The sequence below is a fragment of the Dermacentor andersoni genome, chromosome 3 (assembly GCF_023375885.2).
Source record: "Dermacentor andersoni chromosome 3, qqDerAnde1_hic_scaffold, whole genome shotgun sequence".
Lineage (NCBI taxonomy): Eukaryota > Metazoa > Arthropoda > Arachnida > Ixodida > Ixodidae > Dermacentor > Dermacentor andersoni.
The window spans coordinates 9,500,068-9,526,339 of record NC_092816.1 but is presented as its reverse complement, the minus strand read 5'-3'; the positions used below and the strand labels follow the sequence as shown (position 1 = coordinate 9,526,339).

Sequence of the window (26,272 nt, the reverse complement as noted above, 5' to 3'; positions counted from 1 at the left end):
CTTCTCGAACATTTCTAGTTCCTTCACCTTGCTCATTTATATTTGATTATGCTTCTCGCTCTTGAGAGGAGTGAGCTCTAAAACACTTGTCCAAACAACAATAGTCCCGACAAAGACTTGCCAGAACGTTGGCTCCAGGCTAAGGCTTGTCTTGTTCATTCAATGTTAAATACACATGGCCATACCATGGCTTTTCACACTTGCTTTACCTGCTTCAGCAACCATCGTCAGCAAAAGCTTCCTGCAAGCTGCTGGTTTTGTATTAAGCTGCCACACTTTGTGGGATTCTCACCCATGCTCTTGGGACAAAGGAACGACAACACAGTAGTGCAAACAATCACAAGGGCATTTATTGCACCTTTAATTGATCAATGCCTGCTAGCCGAGTTGTTATCCACAAAACATGCCGATGGGCGCGCGACGAATCACGGAAGTCCGACTCACCATGACCGGATAACAAGCAAATATGTTTGTCCCATGGTGGATATCAATGCCTGGTCGTTCGCGCGTACAGTCACACGAACGGTGGCGCGTTCGAACGAGGCCTTGCGAGACGATCTTGCAGAAGCATGCATCGGCGCACACGCGGGACATCCGTGCCGCTTGCCGAACCCGAGCCAAAGAGGAAGAGCCTTCTCTTTTCCGCGCCCAAGTAACCCCACCGTTAGGTGGCGTTAGTAGCGCAACACTCATGCCATCTCTCGTACTGCGCTTCAACCACACCGACTGCCGCGGGCATCAAGCCACGTGGTGAAGCCAGATTACAGGAGCCGGGAGCTATGTGAAAAAACAACATATCAGGGGACGCGCGAGAGTCACGCATCCCCACAACTTTCACACACATAACACTTAGGCCTTCAGCATGCAGACCTTTAAAATAGCTTTCTGAACTGAAGTTGGCATTCCCTTCAGTGTGGAAACATTTTACGGCTAGCCCTTTTATGAACTTCCTGTTATGTTTAACAGAACTTGCAGAACTGCTGGCACATGAATTAATCATTGTGGTACACATAAAATGACAGTTTACCGAAGCCACTTGTTTATTTGTGCAGCAATTTGTTGCAGCCACAGTGCAGTAATGTGAAATTCTGCCAGGAAATCATTGTTTGCTGTGGCCTCAAGAACCTTGTAGGCATTGGAGCGATGCACTCTGTTAAGATATCTGAATAAACATGTATCAAAAATATGTACATTGGTTCTCAAGAACTCCAGTCGTTCGTACATCATGGACTGTCACTGCCAAAAATGGCAATCAAACGAACATCACACACTGAAAACCCTGCTGTCCAACCTACTATCTTCGTCGTCTTTGCTGCTGGCAGTGTGCCTAATGATAGGAGCCCACTACAACCTGTTTTCTTCTGCCACTCTTTTAAACTCAAAAGAGTGGCAATGACAAAAATAACATGCAAGTTATAAAATATTCTTAAGTTTTTTAGAGTTGTGCAAGCCAAAAACCGAATCACACGTACATGCACAGGCTACAGTGAAGCAAACAAAATGAATGCTACTGCAAGGTGATACGAACTGAAGGGCATCCAATTTAACGAAAAAATAATTTATTTGTACAAGATTAAAAACTACTGGCTTTCTTTAAATACTTTCTTACCCCAGACACGTTTACACACCAAAGCTTCTTGGTGCCACCCACACTATTTACTGGCAGACCTCAGTAGATCTGTCAAAAGTTTCTCCACCTTCCCCCTTCCTGAAAGAGCAGATGCCTTTCCTTGAAACTTTTGGTGCTTGAAGAAGCCCTTGCCATCCAGCAGCTCACATACCTTGGGCCCAATGGCAGACACTATGTTTTCCGGGCCAGATACCAAGAACTGGCCACTGCCCTTCTCATCACCACATGTCAGGAACAGCAAAACATCTTTGTCTGCCAGTTCATTTGCGAATATTGCCATGAACTCGGCGTCTGCTTCTCGTCTATGAAATGTGTGGAATGCCGGCAGTGGTTCCTGCTGCTTCAGCAGTCTTGCTTCGGCAACTGCCAGGTCTCGCAGCACAGTGAGTGAATTTTTGTTGGCGAGCTTAAGAGATTTGTTGAGCTTCTCAATCATCGATGTATGGTCATTGGGGCCACATTTTAACAGGGAAGTTATTGCTTTCTCTCGCAAAAATGTTTTGTCCAGGTACTTCAGAACCCTGTTTCCAACTAGAAAGTAAAGGTTTGTTTTTCCCTGCTTGCCTTTTTCCGTGTACATCAACTTAATCATTTGTAGATGGCTCAAGTTGGAGACGTGGGTCCCACAGCAAGTGTTCGAGTCCACACCTTCAATGGTCACCACGCGAATTATGTCTCCTTCTCCGTCAGGCAATTTCAATCTGGTTCGAACAGACTGCAGCTTGTCGGATCCAGGTTCGTAAAGATTAACATACACGGGAAGGCACTGTCTTATCTTCTCGTTCACTAGCGATTCCAATGTCTGGATGTCTTCATTCTTAATTTCCTTTGGGGCATCTAGTTCAATGAAGCTTATTTCTTCACCCAAGTTCCACGAGGTTGTCAGAAAGCCGAATCCTTGCTCAGCCACCGCAGTGATCAGGTGTTGGCCAGAATGCTGCTGCATATGGTCATAGCGACGATTCCAGTCGACGCTCATCTCCACTTCTGCACCGACTGCAATGGGATAGCGAACGACGTGGACAGCTTCTCCGCCTCGCCTGAAGACGCGCAACACAGGGACATCACCAACCAAACCATGGTCGTCGGGCTGCCCCCCTCCTTCAGGAAACAGCACGGTATCCTCAAACAAGAGTTCATATACATCCTGCGCGGATTTGTCAACTACAGGATTGCAGGCAATTACCCTAGTTTTAATACTCCTAAGGTAGCTGTCCTTCTGACACGCAAATATCATTATGAATGAAAAGCGCTTGTAGTTTTACACGAACACATCAATATTGGATTTAACCGCTCTTTTTGCGCATGCGTGAAGAGCAATAGTTGCGATAGTTGCGAGAAAGAAATGCGGGTAAGTCAAATTTTGATGTGCTCGTACCGTATTCTAGTGCACTCTAGTAAGAGGCGAGAAATCAGAAGATCGGTGGAAGAAAATTAGGGCAACGACAAACAACGGGAGCTTAGGAAGACAAAGTCCCCATAGGCGTTCAGAAAGTTTGGTTATAGGTGGTGGTGGTGGTGGTGGTGGTAAACTTTATTGAAAAGGGGAAGGGGGAATTCTTCGTGGGTTTTTCTTTTTTGTTTAACATAGGTAGAACGAGTGTAGAACCTTAGGCAATAACATGAGCTTGGTGAAGCAACCCACCGCCCCGTTCCGAAGGGGACGCCCATAGCATCCATCCATTCACCCTTCCATCCATGTATAGACAGCAGAATATCTGTGGAAGGAATTTTGCTGGGTCCTGGCGCGCTGTTCGGCAGCTGCGTCAACCGCGATTGTACGATTTTTATGTTTCTTTGACATCGACTCGAGAATCTCGGAACTCTGTGCAGACGGCACGTGATGAAGCAGCATTCTTTTGCGCTCTAGCCAATCGTGCTTTCCACTGTTATCTCGACACGCCTTAACAAGACGCCTGAAGGGGCTCGTCGAGTGGTGCGGTGGCGCGTTTCATTTGAGCACTTCAGCGCGGCTGGAGCTACTTGCAGTCGAAACCGCTGTTTGCCTGGTCTGTACAGCTGCTCTGCGATGGAACCCAACAATGGATCTCGTTGGTAACGTTTTTTTTTTTTTTCAATATTTACACGAGCGCACGTAATTCCTGATGATCACACCGGATGTTTCAAAAGCATGCCCTGGTGCGTGTCCATTTATGTAATTCAAAGAGAAATGAAAGAGCAGCATTTGGGAAGGAGGGCATTGCACGGAATTATGGAAAGGTTAACAGGACGACGTTCCCAAGCCTGCGCTTCCCACTATACCCATCCTCCATTCTTTCATTATTATTTAGGCAAGACAGGGAACATGTGCTTACATATTGTATAAAATTATACAGTCGTTGGTTGACTCGTCGTCCCGCTGTCTTTATTCCGTCTGTATGAAGGCTGTTTGCTCATTCTCCATTCCCTCGTTTTCAGTTATCGGGAAAATCGAACATCGGCAATCGTGCGTTTTGTTGCTTCATAACTTGTCCTTTCTTTCTCCTAGTGTCTACCTCGACTATAATGCAACTGCCCCCGTGGAGGAAGAGGTGCAGAAATCCATCATATATGCCCTGCAGGTGGCTTGGGGAAATCCAACAAGCAACCACGATGGAGGTGAAGTAGTCTATCATTGGTGTGCTAGTTCCTGTGAAAGTTTATATTATTTCTCAAGAAAAATCCTCCTCAAGTGCTGCAGATAGGGTAGCCCGTTGATAAGAGGAAACGAATTAGTGCATGGACAAGTTATTTTGACATCTGTGGAATCAACAACACCAGTGCATTATCAGCTATAGATATGAGCATCACCCAACTTGCAAGTCAGTTTGCTTAGTCACACCAAAGGTTCAACTCTAACTGTTCTCAAGAAGGGAGTTGTGAAAAAACTAGCACCATGATTTGACCCTTCTAACAGCAGGCAAGCTTAACCCCCCTTATATACAAAACCTTGACAGACGGTGGCAGCGCCAGGCAATTTGTTCACGAATCAGCAATGCAATGATTGAACTCTGTGAATCGGTGTCTGCTGCATTTTCAGGCCTGTATACAAAGGTATGCTGGCAACTTGGTGATCAATGCCATTTCAAAGTGTGAGATATTCAGAGAAAATAGATTATGATGAACATTAAACTAGAAAAGAAAGTTGCCAAAGATCGAGCAAAACAGAAAGAAAGCTGTAGCAACTACCACATGCAGTAGACTTAATACAAAAGGTGCACTGCATATGTTAGTGAGCAAGACGAGTGTCGCATTGTGTCAGTGTCTGAAGTGCCATGGGAGTACCCTTCCTAAAATCCCTCAGTGCCAGATTTCCGGTAGTCTCTATATTTTATTACTTTTTTTCCTTATGTCCCTCGAAGGCAGAGGGACATACGGAAGATTAAAGAAAAATTGGCTATCTTAACCTTTCACATGTTTTGTTTGCTGCTGGTCAACGTTTTGTTGGATCTTCCACAGTTTCTTGATCAAGGAAATGCAGCATAGGCACATTGCCAGGAATTGGATGCCTATGGAGTTGCTTTTCCTGTTCAGCCACAAAGTGCTGAACACAATGCTTTCACTTTGTTGGCTTACGCGAATGGAAACAGTGCTTTGTCCTTTTCACCTTCACTTCACAATATTTATATGCTGCAGCAAAGCATGCCAAGTTTCGCAGCCCTCAACCAGCATTGAACTAAAGGTTATCAACGCTGCAGAGTACATTGCAAGTGAAAGCACAGTTAAGCATGCATTCAAGTATTGATGCTTTACTGAGCTACATGCATGATTATCTCAGCTTCGTGCTTATCTTCCATTAGTGCTTTTGTGCTGCCAAATTTGCTGGCTGCTGTGTTTGTAGTATTTACATACTTATGCCAGTGTTAAATGTGGCTGCATTCATACTTGAGATTTTTCTTTTATAACCAAATCTTTTCACTTTACCTACACAATGAAATATTCCTGAGAGGAATTGCAGTGCTGTTCTCTAAACGTGCCCATCCCTACAGCGTCATGATTATCTCGATGCCTGCCATGCTGGATTGCTGTCACACAGGCTGTGAAAGTTGTGGATACAGCTTTTCTGATCGCAGTAATTTACCAGAACATATTTCATGGCAAAGTCAACTCATCAAAGATCCATGCCTCTTCAGGATTTTTACAGTTGGTGTTAACCAGGCTTGATGCAAACTTTGAAACCTGCAGATTCTTGCAGAGTCTTGCGTTGGTCTTTAAGTAATAATGTAGAAATAAACAAATTTGTGCTCTTTGGGTCAAGACAGGAATTGAAACCTCATCCTGAGTTGCTTATCAGATAATGCAGTTAAAGAACACTAATACTCTAACAAACCAAAGAATCAAACTTGGGACAACTGGGTCCTAAGGCTGGTGCACTTCTCAATAAGCCACCTGCTCATCAACACTGGTCTGCACCATGAAGAGGTGCATGTGGTCGCGAATTGTGTGGTGCCTTTTGGAAGAATCAGCATCTGGGCCATGGAGAGAAATAACAGTGATGACATTCAGCAAAGAAATGCAAGAGGAAAAGGGGGAAAGAGGCAGCTTAGTATTATTATGCATGATGTAAAAGCATATTTCACGCCTGCCTCTGCTTCAAAAAATGTTTCTGCTATAGATGTTTTTGTGAGCATATTATAGTAAAATGATTTAATGTAAAAAGAGCAGAGTGCATGCTGTATTATGTTATATTAATAATTTTTCACATTACTTTAGTGAAGTATATGCAGTCACTGACTGATAATTGGCACTTGTTGGAGACCACCAAAACATCCTCATGATAAGCTAGAAATAAGCCAGAAAATAAGTGTAATTGCCCTACAAATGGCCAAGGAAGGTCTATCATATTCTTGGGTTGTAACTTTCGGGGATTCGTTCAATTTCATGACTAGTGTTAAGATGCATCGGTGTCTACAAGCGATGGCATTTCTGGCATGGTACCAAGCACTCCATCTTATCACAGTGTGGCAATGTTGGTGCCCGTTGATATGTCCGGTGCTAGTCACGCAAAATATAATGAAACTGAAGCTATCTTTGAAAGTGATCGTTCGAGAATACAGCTCAAGTTTGCCAACTAGTTACTACATGCACATACGCTTGCCTTTTGCGGTGGCCGCGATTTTCTAGTCATGCCTTTTATGCAAATACAATTAAACGACGATATAATGAAATTCTCTATATAATGCAATATTTAGCCTTTCATAACCCCTTCTTCATAGAGCACCATGTATTTAGAACCTGAATATAACGAAGTGTGTTTGTATATGATTTCAATATAACAAACTTTTACCTCCACTGCAAAGGAATGCTGAGACAATAAATGGAAACTTCCGTGGACGCAGATGGTCAAATGATTGAATTACAAGCGGCTGCTTGCAGATGGGCACCTCTCAAATGGCATGCTGCGCCACAAGAGCGACCGACAAGAGCAACCGCCACAGTAGAGCTGCATCATGTTCCGTAGAAAGTCCAAATGCGATAAGATCCTATCGCACCTTGTGCACTTTGTGAAAGTGTGCGAGGGCGAGAAAGAAAGGTGGTGGCTTTACGCACGGGTGCCGCCTCCCCGTGCGAGCGAAGGGAAAGAGGAGGAGAACGAGCTCATGGTAATGCGCTCAAGCGTGGCCGAAGGACAGGGTGGAGGGAGTGGTTAAACGGGCGTGTGTCGCGATTTCTGGCGCCCGTCTTGGCCATGGCTGCGCATTACTGTTTAGAAGTAATCTGCCACATATGCAAAGAGTGGGCGTGTTGAGATGGCGTGGCATCATGTAAGCTGTCTTCCCGCACGTTTAGTATTGGAGGTTGCGTAATCTCGAGTTTCGGGGACTCGCTGGAGCGAGAAGCAAACCATTTGCTCCCCGCTGCCAGCACTTTTCATGATAGCGTCATCCCAGTGTGGGATGACGCTATCAGCCACGTATGTACCGCTGATTCGTACCGACGAATTACCGCTGATGTAAAGATATCGTCGACGTAGCATGAGACCGTATCATTTGTCACCGACTCCCAAATTCATCAAAATGAATTATTGTCTCATTCAAATTCTTTTTTTTCGATTGCCCGATAATTCTGAAAATTTTGCGGCCCCTTTCCATGTAAGGAAAATTGATCGGCGATCGTGCTTATTTGCATAAAAGGTAAAATTTCGATATAACAAAGCAAATTTTACCTACTTCATTATATCGAGGTGTAACTGTACTTTTCACGCTTTTTGCGATTCGTCAGTGGTCAGAGCATGGAGTAAGATAAACCGGAGTGCCGACTCGCCTGATAAGTAGTTCCAATTTGTGATTTATTTATTTATTTATTGAAACATTTATTAGAAAGGATGGCCTGTGGCCTAAGAGTGTGTTCCGTCAAGCCCGCTGATTTATATTGCAAATCATAGATGGCATGGAAACTTGTTACTTGCGACTATAATGGCCATATCCAACGCAATGACAGATATGAGGACGGCAACAAGAGCCTCGTACTGAAGACTGCGCGGGCCCTCTCTCTGTAAGTAACCTGCGCTTGGACTGTGAAGGAGAGTCCACCTGGTGTGCGAGCATGAGCCATTATGTCTTGATTACACGCTGGCATGACCATGGTTAGCACAGCATATCCAGCATATACACATGGATGAAGAGGAAAAGTTCAGCATTGGTAACGACCATAATCACATAAAACTGACCATATCCTCTTCTGTCTGGTGTTTGGGACTGAAAGAACGCCAAGTGCTGGCAGTGTGGTACTTGCCTGAAGCTGCATTTGAGGTTGTGGCTGAAGAGATAGAGCTTTCCTCCTTTCATCAAAACCATCCAGCTGTGACATGTTCGTATGTGAACTGTAACAAGTAACGGGAACGCATGAGCTACGCACGAACTCACGCAGAGGGTAGAAGCCCAAAGCTTGTTGAGACAACGAGGAAAGCAGTACGGGACAACCTTTCCGCTTGGTGTATGTCAAATCGCTTGCACAGACAGGCAGTTGGAACGCTCCTCTCCAACAAATTCCAGCACTCTTGGCAGCACTACCTGGGCTGCAAAAGATCTATGCAAGCATTAGTGCAGCGTAAAATAGATGCACTAATGCAAGCATTAGTGCAGCTACTTTACGTTGCACTACTGCTTGCACAGATTTTTTTGCGTGGCAACACTCAACTTAAAGCACTTGTCGCAGGTGGACAAAATGGGAAAAAGATGTTCTGAACATCTCCTCATTAGACCTTAGACATTAGTAGAGGAGGCCATCTACCTCCTCTACCAGTGCTTCGACATAAGCTTAGTGGCTAACTAATGACCGGCCTCCAGAAACACACCGGACAGTGCCTACCGGTGCTGTACATTTCTGTGCAGGATAGCCAAGACTCGGTGAACACTGACCGCCTGAATTGTCTGTGCCTGAAAGAGGAGGCAACTACCGCCAGCTAGTAGAGTTACTAGAAAAATTCCCGCTAACAGTGACAAGTGTCCTCTACCAACCATTTGCCCAGATTGTAAAGAGCTGAATAAGTGCGTGGGCGGAGCGTAAGGGAGTCTTTAGGAATTACAAAATGGATTCACAGCAAACAGGCGTTTGGTGACAACCTTTTCATGCTTGCGCAGTTGATAAACATAGCTTGGAAGGAGTCACGTGGTCTCGTCAGATGCTTCTTGGATGTTTCCAAAGCTTACGACAACGTGCCATATAGCCTGCAGCTCCAACGTATGGCGGATCTGGGAATACCACAAGTATGGATGGATATATTACGCTGGCTGTGCAGTAGAAATACTTTGCCATATTCTGTGGTGGTGTTGCAACAAAACCAGTGGTGGCGAGCCGTGGTTTAAAGCCTGGATGTCCTCTTTCCCCATTGTACATGCTCTATGCTTCGGGGTTGGAGCTGCTGTCTGCTTGACTGTGGCACAGGCTTTTCGCTCATTAAGCATGGACACTGCCCGCGCTGTTGTTGCAAATAATACCATCCTCGTTGCAGATCGACTTGGGGACCTGCGATATCTAGTCACAAGATCTTGTTTCCACCTGTCGAACCTAGGCCTCACTTTCACGTTGATGGTCCTCCAGTTTTCAAGATCTCAGCCCAACGCGCCAATACTGCTGCCCAGTGTCGAACATGTCTTATAGATGGAATATTGCTACCTTGAATTTACATTTACCACGACATCTAAATGCTTTGAGACATATAAGAATCGCATCTGCCAAATCCCGCAAAGTGCAGCTAATTTACTGTGAAAGATAAGCTTATGGGGCTGCAACTGGTAAATGCTGGTTCATGAGATGTGGAAGTGTGTACCTGTGCCTGCCCTGACGTTTGCGAATGCCGTGATTTGTCAGCCGAAACCAGGGCATGGCTGAAGCGTGGACAACGGGAGGTGGGCCAGTGGGCCCTCGGATGCCACGAACGGGTGGCTGTGGAAGCAATCTGAGCAGACACCGGATGGTTGACCTTTGAAGCACGGGAGGCAAAAAGTAAACTCGCCTATAAAGGAAGACTCTGCCTCCTAGACTATCCCCGCAGGGGCGTCTGCATCAGCAGGCATTTGGTGTGTTCTGACACCACATACCCAAGCATATGAGGGTTGGACCCTCCCGCAGGTACCCATGGCGCGGCTTAGCCAGGTCTGGGGAAGGGGGGATCCTGGGGATTGATCTGATGTTGGGTGTTTGGACCTTTAAGCCCTCCCGGCGGAGGCAACACACCTCTTTGGCCTCTGCTTCACATAGACGGCACTTCCAGACTGGCCCACCTGAAGGAAACTGGCGGTTGCCTTTTCCTATCCTGCTCTTCAATCTGTCTTTCTCTCTCTCCTTTCCATCTGTCCTGTCTTCTATTCCCTTCTCAATTCAAAATTTTCTGGTGGCAAGGGTTAACCTTGTGTGTGGGTAGCCAACCTTGGGTATACCATATTCGGGTATAGTAGTGGCATACAGCTGGTGTTTAGAGCACCTGTTCTTTCAAGGTCCTGCAGTGTCCCCTCGTTGGCTGATGCTGCAGAACAATTTACCTTTACATATGGCAAGTTCATTCCCCCCACTCCCTGATCGCCCTCGGAAATGAGGGTGCACCGAAGAAGCTTTCAAGTTTTTGGCCGAAATATTGACAATTTTACACTATTTCATGTAATACATTCAGAGAAAAAAGAAATGGCAGGAAGAATGATTTCCCCTTTTCTGGTTGCAAAAACACTGGCTGATGCTTTTGGCCCAGGTTATAAAATCTCGAAGTTGGCAAGTGGTGATCTCCTTCTAGAAATCTGCCAAAAGAAAACACGAAAAACTGCCTGATCTTGTGTCATTCAAAAATCTCCCAGCGAGTTGCACTGCACTGCACTATAAACACCACCTGCAGAGTCGTTTCTGATACTGACCTCATGGAGCTGACTGAAGCTGAACTACTGGAGGGTTGGAGTGATCAAAGTGTGATCAATATCAAGAGAATTAAGGTGAGGCGTGATGGAAAGGAGATCGAAACAAAGTGCCTAATTCTAACTTTCGCATTGCGTATGCTGCCTGAAACCATTGAGGCTGGGTCCATAAAGATACGGGTCAGACCGTACATCCTCTCCGGTGCTTTAATTGCCAAAGATATGGCCACAGTTTACAGAACTGCCGAGGCCACCAGACTTGCACTAAATGTAGTGCCAAAGAACACCCATCTGACTGTTGCGAGAATATTCCACACTGCATGAACTGTGATGGGGAGCATGCTGCATACTTGTGGTCCTGCTCATCCTGGAAAAAGGACAGAGAAATCGCGACAGTCAAAGTGAAGGAAAACATATTGTTCAAGGAGGCACGCAGGCGGGTTGATTACCTGCCAAAAACAGCTTTGCCAAAGTGGTGTGTCAGGGGGCAGCACCACAATGGCCTCCAGTGGCTGTCCGGCCCACACACAGTGAGGCGGCAGTGACGCTGTCACCCCCCCCCCCGCCCCTTTGCCCGGCAGCCGCAGCTAGCGCAGCTCCGCCGCCCCAGCAGAAGGGGCCATCTACCCCTAGGATCATGGCCTCAAAGGTCTCGGCCAATGTGTCGAGGCCTTCGAGTCAAACGCAGCACTCACAAGAGTGCGTGTCCAGCGCTTCTTGTGAGGTGCTGCACAGGCTCTTTCTTAAATACAGAGCACAAAAACCACATTCAACATGGGTACACAAATATTACAGTGAACTCCTACATAAGCATAATCCAAAGGTTGTGGTACCAGCCCTCAGCCACGCCAAAAAGCTAGCATCTGCAAGGTCAATATCCAAGCAAGTGCCCAATGAAAAAAATGCAAGGTGCATGTCGGAGTGCATGGACGTTATTGGTGCCACTAAGGACTGTAATACCAGAGACAAACTAAAACCTGTCTGTGAATTTATGACCAGGAATCGGTTGCGTTTGGCGGTGGCAATTCAGAAGAAGCTGCAATTCAAAGGAATTTTGTTCTAACTACGGAGAAAAGCAAGAATATCTTAAAAAAGCACAGTCCCTCCTAACTGACATGAACTTGGAAGGTTTGGCGACGCAGGTAAAGAAAGCAAAGAAACAGGAGCTAGATTATTTATTTCAATCAAAACTCGTAAACCTGCCGTTTAGGACGATAGTTTCGGAGAGGAACGCCTGGCAACATGTACCCAGATATTTACAGAAAAACTTCGAAGGTCTCACATTCATGGATCCTTATCACGTAAAAAACTCGCAACACTTGGCAAGGTTTCTTACGGATTGCAATCCTTGTCATGACTATGTGTTCAGCATTGATATTCAGGAATTGAATTATTCAATCCTATATGAAAAATTGACCTCAGTAAACGATTGCCTGACGAATAAAATGATGAAAGGAAATTCTGCGAAAAAGCCGCTGTCCACGTGGCAGCCTTCATAGAGCTACTTTCATTCTATTTAGGATCGACTTTAGTGGCTTGGGAAAACAAGTTATACATCCAGCGTTTGGGAGTATGCATAGGGTTCCCAGTTGTACCTGTACTTAGTGAAATATTTTTTAGCAAATTTGACAGTGAAGTTGAACGCCAACTTTTCGGCATTGCTAATCACATCTTCAGGTATGTTGGTGATTTATTGATCTTCACATAGAACAGACATCCCTCTCATGAAGTCATGAACATTTTAAAGCTTTTTAAAAGTAAAGGACATGAGCCTCACTGCCGCCACGGAATCCCCTATAATAATGAATTACAATTTTTGGATTTGATTGGTCCTCACTAAAGACCACAAATGCTGGTGCTACTGACCTGTTGCAAAACCTGTTGCAAGTTTCGCGTCCGGGCATTCCAAGTTAGTAAGAGGGGCATTGTCAAAGCCAGTATTACGTCCACTTTACAGAAATCATGTGTGCACTCCGTAAGTGATAGTTTAAAATTCCAGTGGGAAAAATTCCAAAATTTGGGTTACCCCACACAGTTAATCCTCTTGGTATGCAATAACATAGCCATGGTATTAAAGGACAGAAAGAAGCAACTGCCAAACGAGAGGTGGGGGGGGAGAAAAATGGCATTCATCCCTTATGTTCACAAGTTTGCACATAATTTGAAAAATATTGGAAGTAGGTACAATATTAACGTGAAAGTCACGGCAAGAAATAAGCTGGCGTGTATCGGCCCACACATTAACAAGGTAGTAGAAGCAAGGCATTGCTCTGTTAAACATCAAAATAAGTTTGTTGAATGCAGAATGGGGGTGGTTTACCTGATCCCCTTCCCTTGCGGTAAAGCATATGCGGGGCAGTCAGGTAGATGCGTAAATGATCGACTTGGGGAATACAAAGCATCGTTACATTCCACAGGCTATGCTCATCTAGCCGTGCATCGCAGAAACTGTAGAAACGGTGGGTGTAAGCCACATTTAGCGACACGCAGATTATTTTTCGACGCAAAGATCAAGTAACCCACGAAGTAGTCGAGGCATACCATATTAATAAAAGGCATACCGATTGTATCAGTCAGACAACCATTACTCTGCTTGATAGAGAATAATATATGTATTTAGATAGGCAACAGTTGCGATAGAATTTTGTTGCTCCTATCATGAATGTCTCATCTTGATGGCTGCGCATGCATGAAAATACTGTAATATCTTTATAAATGTTCGTCTGCCAAATAATAAATCAGTTGAGAGTCAATCGCTGTCCTGTCTACTTCCTTTCCATGCCGGCGTCTTAGGTGCACTTCAATCTAACTCAAATACAAACATCAACCAACTAGCCCAACTCACCATCTTATTGCAATATATTCGATCGTCGTAGAAAGAAGCTATAGTCATCCTGGTACTTAAGCATGGCAAAGACCTGGCCTTAGTCAGCAGCTGCAGGCCAATAGCACTAACAACTGCTTGTGCAAAGAGTTTGAAAAAAAGGTAAACCAACGCTTAATCTGTTTCCTAGAAAGCAATAGCAAACTAGACCCCCTTCAATGTGGTTTCAGAGAGGGAAGGTCGACAACAGACCACCTTGTTCGCATTGAGGCAAACATCAGAGGTGCGTTTATTCACAAGCAGTTTTTACTTTCAGTATTTCTAGACTTAGAGAAAGCATACAACACGACATGGCGATACGGGATTCTCCGCTATCTTTTTGCGATGGGCGCCCATGGGAACATGTTAAACACAACTGGAAGCTATCTGTCCAACCGAACTTTTTGCGTAAAAGTAGGCAATGCTTTATCTAGACCATTCACCCAAGAAACTGGTGTTCCGCAAGGGGGCATGCTTAGTTGCACACTCTTTATTGTAAGAACGAACAGCCTGCATACAGTCAGTCCACGCGCAGTGTTTTATTCGTGTATGTCGATAATGTGCGGGTAAGTTTCAAATCATGCAATATTGCTATCTGCGAACGACAAGTGCAGCTTGTAATAAATAAATTGTTTAAATGGGCAGATGAGAATGGCTTCAATAAAAATGCCAAAAGAAGTACCTGTGTACTTTTCTGAAACAAGACAGGGGTAGCACCACTGCCTAGTATTATGATAAAGGGAGACCAACTCTCTGTGAGCAGCCAGCATGAATTCCTGGGAATCACTTTAGACTCTAAGCTCATGTTTATTCCCCATATTAAATATCTGAAAATGAAATGTCTGAAAACAACGAACCTTCTAAAGCTTCTGTCATGCACAAAATGCGGTAGTGATCGAAAGTGCTTTCTGAACTTGTATAACAGTCTTGTCTACTCGTGCCTCGATTATGGAGCTATAATTTATAATTCCGCTATGCCAAGTGCATTAAAAATCCTAGACCCTATCCACAATCTGGGTACCTGTCTAGCGACCGGTGCTTTCAGGACAAGTCTGACCCAGAGCTTCTACATAGAGTCCAATCAGTGGTCACTTCATCTGCAGCAGTCACACAGCAGTTTTACATATTTTCTGAGAGTACAAGTAAACATTGAACGTCCTTCTTGTTCAACCTTAAACAATATGACCACTGCTACGCTCTTCCACAACTGACCTGTAGTGGGAAAGCCGCTTACTTTGCATGTGAGGAACCTCAATGAGGAAATGGGTGTTCCAGTTCTTGAACATTGTCCTATGGCTCCAGCAAAACTGTTACTGCCATGGCAGTGGCAGCTTATAGACTGTGATACAGCATTTGTAGAGGTCACTAAACACGCACCAGAGACACATATTAAAATGCATTTCCTAGAACTCCAGTCCAAGTACTCTTGCACAGAGTTTACACAAACGCTTCCGAGTCACATGGCGGAGTGTCTTATGCAGCCGACCGTCTTATGCAGCCGACCGTCTATCCTTGTTGGAATCTCGTGCACTGCATCTGGAAACGAGTATCTTTACGGCTGAGGTCCATGTACTTTTGTTGGCTGTGAAGTACCATAAGGAAATCAAAACTTCAAAAAACAATTATATACAATTATATTTACTGACTCCTTAAACATTGTAAAAGTTTTGAAGTCACTCTGTAAACACAACAACCCTGTCCTTATCTAGCTCTATTCTGTTCTGTGTAGAGCGTGTATATCCAACCAACATGTCATATGCTGAGTACCTCGCCGTAGAGACATCGAGGGTAATGTACTAGCAGACCAAATGGCCACATCACTTGCATCGCAAAGTATAATTCCTACCACTGCAGTCTCTACCACAGATCTGAAACCCTTACGAAAGAAACTGCGAAGCCACTGGCAACGCTTAGGGGATGTCAAGCTTCACTTGATTAAGCTTCACTTGATTAAGCCACACTAAGGTTTCTCGTCCTCCACAACAAAAACACTGCAAATTGATGTCCTATTCCATCATCTCAGAATAGAACACACCTATGGCACTCATCATTTTCTACTTACTGGAAATGAGCCCCCAACCTTCAGTAGATGTGGGAAGAGGCTGACTGTCTTCCACGTCCTCCTGGAGTGTCAGGAAGCCAAAGCTGACATAAAGAAGCATTTTCCTCTAGCATACCGGCAACACATCCCTCTTCATCTGGTAACGTTTTTTGGTTCAGAAGTTTTTGACACCAAAGCAGTACTAGGCTTCTTGAACGATGTTGTGTTACATATTATCAGCCAATAAAGTCGTAGCACATCTTCTTGCCAGAGGATGCCACTGTGATAGTAGTTCATCCTTCAGGCCTTCAGGCCCTTGCAGTTTAAGAGCTCTGTTTAGGCTCTAGTGCTTCTTGCCTACCCTGGCATATGATATATTTTGTATGTTGTATGATTGTTTCTCAATGCACTTCTCATGTTCATAGTACACCTCATTAGTAATTGCCATATTCTTATTACATGTATATCTTGCAACTTTAGACGACTATATTTAAGCCTCTTTACAGCCACATCTCATCTACTTAGAATTCATGACTCCACTGCAAACACACTAACTCTGGCATGGCACTCTTTGGCCATACCTGGCCCTTGTGCCACTGAACAGCACACACTCATTCATTCCTAGATGATGCAAGGTGGGCCCGATGCCTATTTCAGTACATTAGCTTGAAAGGCATCAAGACTAAGTGGTGTGCGTGCACCCGAACACTGCGCCATAAGGTGGGCTTCATTGCAAACCATGTCGAAGACAACGGTGAGCACAAATGGAAAGAAGCTGTGCAAACTGGAGTGCAAGAGGGGGAGTCACTGTAGTGGAATAGTGCAGTGACTCAAAAATTGACACTACTCATGTCGTAAAGTGTACGTACGACAGCGATATTGGCAGTGCCTTGCTCTTTGAGGCACGAGCTGGGATATGACGTTCTCGCAGCATTGTGTAGAGTGTGTTGTGGTAAAGAGGAGAGCACCGAACACCTAGTTTGTGCTGTTGAAGTCTCTCCTCAGCATAGAGGGTGCTACCCTCCCGCAGGCATTAAGGTTCTTAGATAAACTTGTTTTATCTAGGGACCCTGGCAGGCACTAGGGTTTGGTGTCACTGCCAACGTTGTGTCAGTAACCAAAAAAGGGCCGTGCAAATGATTGATGAAAACTGCGACAATAGCAGTTATGTGTCCATGTGGAATGTCATGTGTATGTGGGGACATCGTGGTGAGGGCGCATTTCTGTGCATGCCAGTGTTACTTCTTCTTCTTTTTCTCTGTTTTTATTATTTTCTTTAAACCAGGTTCTGTGAGGCATTAGCTATATCTGTGCACATAGTCTGTGGTGACTTCGTAGGGGCTTTGCCCAACTTCACCTGTTTATAGCATTGGCTAGGATGCTGTGCAGCTGACGACTTATTTTAAAGGGTAGAGCAACACATTATCATCGCATCCCTGGGTGCTGATGATGATTAACTTCTTAATTACATATTATAGTTTACAAATTGTAGCTGATGAGCTTGCAAGGCATATCCGCTTGAAAGTAATCTCCGGAATGACACCAGTTTAAAGATATGTGCCATCAAAGTTGCCGTAAAAATGTGTTTTCACTTACTTTTTTATCAAAATGCAAAACAAAGCACAAAGGTAACTGAAACACCCATGTAATTTGACCCACACTTTGAGAAATGTCTCGAAACTGGTGCCTGCCTGGAAATTCATTTCAATTGAATACATCTTGCAAACTCACTGCTAAAGCTTGTAAATTGCAGTATATGATGTAAAGTAATTAATTAAGAAGTTAACAACTGAATTTATGGTAATTAGATAAGTGTTTAGGTTTCTTGAGCTAGTAATGTCCACCTCTTTGAATGATCAAGCTCAAGGACAAGAATTATGCTATCTGCCGCAGGCAATCTTTAAAAATTCTGTAAAACTTGGAAATGGTCGCCCTGTATTGTCACTTTGCAGTCTGTGCGCTTCATTACCGAACAATCGGTCCAAATCGCTCGCGGTGAAGCGCAGCTGTGCAGATTTCAATGCATGCTGCCGATCGCCCATCCACTCTAAGGTAATGACAGTGCTGCCATCTATAGCCTGATCTCGTGACCAAAAGCTTTGCTTTCTTGAGTGTATTTTAGTATAGTGTCTGTGTTGGTCAACTTCAATTTATGGCATGTTTCGGCCTGTGCTGTAACATTCAGTGATTGTGGCAGCAGTGCCCTAGAATAAGTAAGCGCACTAGTTTTAGTGCCCTCAGGAACATCAGCATACTTTTGTTTAATGCTGGGAGTCTGCTTAAATCAAATGCAGTATTATTCAAGTGACATGCATGAATGTAGCAGCAGACTGACTCACACACATTCAAGGCATTTCATATTGTTTTCTACTCAGATTAGCTTAGTGCCCTCAAACAGAATCGCAAGATAATATGCCACTACTGCTACGCTCAAACAGCGCGCTCTTACCGCCTTTATTGCTGTGGTACAGCAGCGATGGGTTACTTCGGCAACACTATACTTTTTTCACTCTTGGAAATCAGCTGGTCGTATATTTTCTGGTTTCAGTCACAATCGAAAAAAACACCGCAACGATACACTACTTCAAGCTGCAACAACAGTGAATGCATGCCATCCGGCCACTTACTATTTTGAAAGCTGAAGGACTTCTGGACATCTTTGTTTCTCAACTTGTTCTCCGCATGGCGCAGATATTTGGTGCCAACTAGAGTTACTGTATAGGTTTCTTTCAGGTATCCATACTCTAGAGGCTCCTTAAAGGTAGGTAATACAGTGGTGCTAGTGCCAACAGCTAGAAAAGGCAGAAGGGGAGTAGCACCTCTTGCTAACCTAGCATGGTTCATTATTAACGACTGGTACTTATTGTGTGAAATGGGAAACAGACAACACAAAGAAAAGGAATGTGAAGAAAGGTTGAACGCAATCTGCCAACTGTTTCATTGAAAAGTAGGCCTTGTAGATGGGGGTTCTCTCAAGCCACCTTCAAGCGTTGCGGTTAGGCTTGACGACTGTGGTGAAACGCGACGACTACGACAGTGACTACCTGTGCGGCGCGTTGTGGACAAAAGAGAGCACGAGGTGTCAGCGGCAGGGAAGGAAAAGAAAAGGAGGAGGTGTCAGTCTCAAGCGCAATGAACGCAGGGAAAAAAAGACTGGTTCGACACGGCGTTCGAGGAGCCGGAGTTTGAGAAGGCTACCCGGGTGAACTGGTGGGCAGGCTCCCGACCGTTCATGCTCCTGCGGATGTCGGTGTCCAGTGCGGCTGCCACCTACCCGTGACTGTTCCCGGCCAGTACTGTTCCTGGTCGACCTGATCTATTGCCGTTCCCGAACATTCGGGCCGCCGCCACTACTCACCCAGCCCTTCGGCAAGTCGACGCGCTACGTCCTGCTCAGCAATCAAATCGTCCCATCATGAGTGCGACCTGCTGAAGACGATGAGGACAGGAGTGCGAGCAAGGACTTGTAGCCTAGGGACAGCCAGAATGTGTAACATGTATTTTAGTTACTTTGTGACGTGTGCCTCATTCTGTTTGTATCGTGTAAGATATAGTACTTGGTCATAGTATATGTTATTTGCCAACCAAAACATCCACGGCTCCATCCTTCGCTGCACCGCACGTCGACAAACGTGATGGTCCGCTATCTTTACACTACATTTCTGGTGCCTGCGACAGGATGGAACTCTCCCTAACACCTTTTGAGAGAGTCTCACTTTGTTTATGTGTGGTGGTTGAAAATGGATGTCAAAAAGCTGATAGGCCTTGGTAAAGAGTTGGGACTGACAGGAAAGGCACTCCAGCAGTGGCTAGAGAAGGAGCAGGAGAGAGAAAGCGAGAGATTTGCGCTGGAGCGTGAAGCTGCTAAGGAGGATCACGACAGAGAGTTAGAGCGGCAAGCCGGAGAATGCCAGTTGCTTGAATTACGGCTGCGCATACAAGAATTGCAACAACCTAGTCAAGCAGTCACCGTTGAACCAAGTGATCGCTACACGAGCAGTCAAGGTTTTCGGAGTCTGCACGAGCTAATACCAGCTTTCAATGAATCCTGGGATGAGCTTGATGCTTATATTCAAAGGCTTGAGTGAGTAGCCACTGACCAAGGATGGCCTCGTGGCAGATGAGGTCTATCCCTGAGTATGTGCCTCAGAGGGGAGGCTCTCACTGTTGTCGGATGCATGTCCGCTGAAGATGCCACTGACGTTGCAGAGCTGAAGTCAACATTGCTTCAGAGGTTCAGGTATACCAAAGAGGGTTACCGAATCAAGTTCCGAGAGGCCAAACCTGAATATGGTGAAACAGTGTGTCAATTAGCAGGCAGACTGCTCGGTTATTTTGACCATTGGCAAGAGCTGGCCAAAACCGAAAGGACACATGACGCCTTGAAAAACTGGGTCGTCTCTGAACAATTTTTGCATCAATGCGACCAGAAGCTTGCAGTATTTTTGAAGGAGCGAGGCTGTAAAGATTTGGGCAGTGTGGCCGCAACAGCGGATCATTATCTTGAAGTCCAAAACCTGACACATCTGGCTGGAAGCAGAGAAGAGAACGCGTATGTGAAGAGTGGGGCGGCGTCAAAAGAGCCAACAAGCACTCAATGAAAGCCCCGTTGCTTTATATGCAATAATTGAGGCTGCAAGTCGTCTGATTGTTGGTTGGGAACCACAGGAAGTCGATGCATGAGCAATGTGAAAAGGAAGAAGCTGCAGAGCTTTCCCAAAAACACGAAGGACTGCAATGAGGCTTTGTGTTCTAGTTATGAACGTGGCCAAACACCACAAGAAAGCACTCTGTGCGAGCAATTCCGAATTGCAACAGACACTGAAGACGGCAAATGTGACAAGATCAGTGCGACGGCGGAAAGCCCTGTCGGCTCGAAGCGTCGAACAGAATGAATGCCGACAGCACCAGGCTATCTGGAAGGTCAACCTGTGACCGTTCTCGGAGATTCAAGTTGCGACACCGTCATCGTAAAACGCGCACTTGTTCCATCCAAGAAGCTTACTGGGAAATCGTGGACTGTTTATTTATTAGACAGTTCCACTCGATACCTTCCAGGAGCAGAAGTTGATATCGACTGCCCGTTCTTCGAGGGGACGGTACTTGTCATATGCATGGAGCGGCTACTGTATGATGTTGTGTTAGGCAATATCAACGGCATCTGCCCCTCTCTCGAGTTTCCTGGAAGCGAAGCCATGCTAAAGCCTGAAGAAGGTACAGATGGCTGTCTGCAATGCAAGGACAACACCGTTCCTGTTTGTGACAATGTGGTGGCTGTATCATGATCCGGTGGCAAAAAATCGCCAAAGCTGCCAGTAGTCATGCTAAGCCCATTGGACGTTGGTCCCGAAAGATTGGCGACATTGCAAAAGGAGGATCGAAGCCTCAGTGGTTGCTCGGGCAAGACTAAAACGACATGATCAGACACTGCCACATTCGTCATCATCAATGAACTTGTCTACCAGCGTTACAAGTCTGCAACACAGAGAGAAGGGGAACAGCTGGTCGTTCCGAAGGAGCTTGAGCATCCGTCCTTAAGATCGCGTACAAAGGCATACTTTCCGATCACCAAGGGACAAAGAGGATGGCGGATAGGATTTCGGAAGAATTCTACTGGCCTGGTGTTCAAGCAGAAGTCACGCGGTTTGTGAACTCTTGCGACATTTGTCAGAGGACCGTCCCAAAACATCTTGCAGGACGTGTACCTCTTAGAAACATGCTGATCATCAATACACCTTTCCAGCGTGTCACTATCGATATCATTGGACCCCTGTCACCTACATCGGCCAGTGGTAACCGATATGTCCTAACTATGGAGGACTTTGCAGCCCGTTATCCAGACGCTGTTGCATTGCCAAGCATCACCACTGAAAGAATTGCCGAGGCATTGCTTGAGATGTTTTCCAGGGTCGGACTTTCACGAGAAATAGTAACCGATCGAGGTACACAATTCACCTTGCAACTCATGAACAAGTTAAGCCATCTTCTGTCCTTTAAACAGCTACTGACCACACCATACCATCCAATGGCGAATGGTCTAGTGGAACGCTTCAACAGAACGTTGAAGCAAATGATCCGGAGGATGTGTCAAGAAAGCCTGAAAAATTGGGACCGATACTTAGCCCCACAGACAAGGTTGGGTTTCTCGCCCTTTGATCTGCTATATGGTCGCTACGTACGAGGACTGATGGCAATCCTCTAGGAGCTATGGTCAAGAAGCCAACTGCATGAAGAGGCAAAAACAATGTACGGTTACGTTGTGGAGCTGCAAGAACGGTTACACCGAACATGCGAACTTGCCCATGAGGTGCTTCGAAGGTCAAAGGCTACCCAGAAACAATATTATGACCAAAAGGCGAAAGTTCGACACCTTGCTGTGGGAAACAAAGCGTTACTTCTGTTCCCATCCGACAACAACAAATTAATACTGACCTGGAAGGGGCCTTTTACTATTATAGACAAGAGAAGCGACGTCGACTTTGTCGTAGACTTCGGGACACGAGCAGGTACTTTCCACATCAATCTCCTTAAAAAATATGAGGAGTGGGAGTCATTAGCGCCAGCAGAACACCAAGCTGCTGTCGCGGTCAACACCCGCAAAGGTGTTGAAAATAGCGACCCTCCATTTATTGTACTCAAGCAGGAAGAAACGTACGAGAACGTAAAGATTGCCACAGACTTGCCAGTAGAGCAAAGTGATCAAGCAAAGGATACGATTTGTGCATTTCAAGACATATTCTCGGACGTTCCTGGCAAGACGCATCTCGTTGAATGCCAACTAAGACTGACCACGGAAGCACCAGTGCACGTGTGCCAATATCCGGTACCTTTTGCAGTTGAAAAAGCCATCGAAGACGAAATACAAGAAATGCTGAAACAAGGCATCATCGAAGCTTTGCACTCACCATACCAGTTGCCGGTGGTAGTAGTTACGAAAAAGATGGCAGCATGCACCTGTGCATTGATTTCAGGCAACTAAATTGAGTGCTCATCATGAACAATGAACCGATTCCGTGGGTTGACATGATGTTTGCCAGGTTAGGAAAGAGTTGCTAATTTTCGAAGTTTGATTTTACAAAAGGGCAGGTACCAATGCAACCAGGGAGCAAGCAGATGACCGCCTTCCGGTCAGCATCGGGCCTGTACCAGTTCCATTTCATGCTGTTCGATATCAAGACCGCGCTAGCTGTCTTCACAGGGCTGATGAGGAAGGTAGTGCACGACATCCCCAATATTTACCACTATTTTGACAGTGTGCTATTGCTACAGAAACATGGGAGCAACATGTTCATAGTCGGACGTTTATTCCAACAAGTGAAGAATGCTGGCCTGACCATCAAACCTTCAAAAACTGAAGTTGGATCCACTTCTGTGAAGTTTCTAGGACATATTATAGGCCATGGTGTCTTACGTCCACAGACGGAGACACTTTAGAAAATAGAAGCCACCACGAAGCCGACCACTAAAAAGGAGGTCTGCTCATTTCTTGGCCTTACCGGTTATTACTGCGACCTTGTGCCAAATTATTCCGAAGTGTCGGCACACCTCACAGAACTGACTCGCAAATGGGCACCCAACAAGCTCGCATGGGAGACGTGCCATCAGGAAGCCTTCAATAAACTTCGACATGCTTTCTGCGCAGCCAATTCTCCGGTCCCCAGATTTAGAGCAGCCGTTTGTACTACATACAGACGCCTCATCACCAAGCCTAGGCGCTGTCCTACTGGAACGTCGCAACAGGGTCTTACACCTAGTTGCATATGCAAGCCGGAAGCTACTACCCAGAGAGACACGTTACTCCACCGTAGAACGCGAAGGCCTCGCCCTTGTATGGGCCATTCAAAAGTTCCACGTGTTCTACTACGGGAAGCGTTTCGTTTTGCAAACTGACCATGAACCACTTTCATACAATAATTCCACTAAGCATGTCAACAACAGAGTGCTTCGCTGGAGTTTGCTAGTAATGGAGTATGACTTCACTGTAGAGTATATCAAGGACAGTGATAACATTGGTGCTGACTACCTCAGCAGAGTCTCGTAGCTCTCAAATACGGTACTGACTATTGTTTCTGTGAGTGCTGATGTTACTGCTTCTGTGTATTGTGTGTGTGTGCTTTAGAAATGCGTGAACAGTGCAAAAGACTGTGAACTTTGTGGGGATGCGCGACTCTCGCGCGTCCCCTGATGTTTTTTCCGCATAGCGCATCCCCTGATATGCTGTTTTCCCGCACGGCTCGCGTGGCCTGGCGCCCGCGGCGGTCGGGTGGTACAAGCGCGGTGCGAGAGATGGCGCGACTGTCGCGGCGGGGTTACTTGGGCGCCGAAAGGAAGGCGCTTGCTCTCTTTGGGTTCGGGAAGCGAGCGCGACGGACGTGCCAGCCGACCATGCTTCTGCGAGACCGTCTCGCGTGGCCGCCTTGGACACCGTTGGCGTGACTGTACACGCGAACGACCAGGCGTTGGGATCCAGCATGGGGCGAACATATTCGCTCGCAATGCGGTCGCGGTCGGACTTCTGGATTTGTCGCGCGCCCATCGGCATGTTTTGGGGATAGCAACTCGGCTAGCTGGCATTAATCTATGAAAGGTGCAATAAATGCCCTTGTGATTGTTTGCACTACTGTGTTGTCGTTCCCTTGTCCCAAGAGTACGGAGGAGAACCCCGTATCTCCCACAACTTTCACATGTGTGCAACAAGTGCCAGTGCAACCAGTGCTCTTTCTGCAAGCCCACTCCTCAGAGCAAAGTTGCTTAAAGAGAAACAACTTTCTTGGGTGAGGCGTAGTGTGGTGAAACACAATGACGACGACGACAGTGACTACCTGTGCGGTGCGTCGCGGACAAAAGAGAGCACGAGGTGGCGGCGGCAGGGAATGAAAAGAAAGAGGAAATGGCAGTCTCGAGCGCAGCGGATGCAGGGAAAGGTAGACTGGTTCGACACGGCGTTTGAGGAGCCGGAGTTTGAGAAGGCTACCCGGGTGAACTGGTGGGCAGGCTCCTGACCGTTCATGCTCCTGCGGATGTCGGTGTCCAGTGCGGCTGCCACCCACCCGTGACTGTTCCCGGCCAGTACTGTTCCTGGTCGACCTGATCTATTGCCGTTTCTGAATGTTCGGGCCGCTGCCACCGCTCACCCAGCACTTCGGCAAGTCGACGCGCTACATCCTGCTCAGCGATCAAATTGTCCCGCCACGGGCGCAACCTGCTGAAGACGACGAGGACGTGAGCGCGAGCAAGAACTTGTAACGTAGAAACAGCCAGAATGTGTAACATGTATTTTAGTTAATTTGTGACATGTGCCTCGTTCCTTTTGTATAGTGTAAGATATAGTACTTGGTCATAGTATATATTATCTACTAACCAAAACGTCCACTGCTCCATCCTTGACCGCACCGCACGTCAACAAACGTGACGGTCCGCTATCTTTACACTACAATGACCAACTCCCTATAGCTTGCCTTATACGGCCAGGCTTCTGCAGTACCAGGGCAAGCAGAAACATGAAAACGCCCTGTTGAATAACAAGCACAACAACATTTATTGCTCCAGAGAACTCGCTTGGAAGCAGGTTAGTTACGGCTGAGAAGTTTGCCGCGGTCGTGCTGCAAACAAGGGTAGGGTGCAACAAAGGATAGGAATGAGATCTTTACCTGGGGTCCTTCCTTCATCGTGGCTCGCACTCTTGTGTCCTTCAACCGCACCAATTCCAGCAACCCTGCCTTGTTCTTTGCTCGATCTAATGGGTGCAAGGCTCCACGGCCATGGGATGGTCTACGTTTGCAACTGGTTTGCTAGAGGGTTGCGCCACCGCAAGATAACCTGTTTGGCTCGCTGCACAGGTAGAGGGAAAGAAGGCGTTTGCTCTCTTTGCTTCTGTGGTATGCGTAGGAATGCAGGAATATATGAACCTCCATAATTCCCACAGCTTCACAATATATACCATGAGAAAAGTACCTTGAAAAGCCACAAAGAAGAAAGGAGGTGAGCGGAGGCAGAAAGCAGGGTGAAATACTGCACACTTGTTGTTGCTGGGACATTAGTTGGCTGTGCCAAATGCATTGCAATATAGGACAGTCAGTGCTTCTGTGTATTACTCCCTGGGTCAGAGCAACATTCTGCCCACATTATCAATGGGATTAGCCGTTCATGAACGCTGGGTTGGTAAGAGCAGAGCAGTATTAGCAAATTACAAATGTGGCCTTTACCAACACTACTAGAATGTCTAGTAACATTGGCCTTTACGACCTACTAGCTTGGCTTGTCCTAGGGTTTGGCTGTGGTTGGCTAGCACTAGATCAACTAGGCTTGGCTCGTTTCGGTTTCGAGGAGACCCCGGGACATGGCCGATGACTGATCAAAACAAACGAAAATCTCATTATTTCTGCTCGACTCGGTGGCCAAACTAGCACACGGCC

At 46.0% G+C, this 26,272-nt stretch overlaps 2 protein-coding genes across 2 annotated transcripts in view; one reads left to right on the top strand and one right to left on the bottom strand.

The window, feature by feature from the left end:
• Positions 1 to 1,542: 1,542 nt before the first annotated feature.
• On the bottom strand, positions 1,543 to 2,975 carry LOC126520593 (alanyl-tRNA editing protein Aarsd1-B). Its single transcript, XM_050169386.3, has one exon. It carries the CDS (start codon positions 2,865 to 2,867, stop codon positions 1,653 to 1,655), a length of 1,215 nt encoding a protein of 404 aa, XP_050025343.1. The 5' UTR covers positions 2,868 to 2,975; the 3' UTR covers positions 1,543 to 1,652.
• A 122-nt stretch (positions 2,976 to 3,097) lies between these two features.
• LOC126520594 (selenocysteine lyase-like) overlaps positions 3,098 to 26,272 on the top strand; it is a 114,891-nt gene continuing 91,716 nt past the window's right edge. Inside the window, exons 1-2 of the mRNA XM_050169388.3 lie at positions 3,098 to 3,685; positions 4,119 to 4,228. Of these exons, the coding sequence (XP_050025345.1) occupies positions 3,660 to 3,685; positions 4,119 to 4,228 (136 nt within the window). The 5' untranslated portion in view covers positions 3,098 to 3,659. The remainder of the gene's footprint in view (positions 3,686 to 4,118; positions 4,229 to 26,272) is intronic.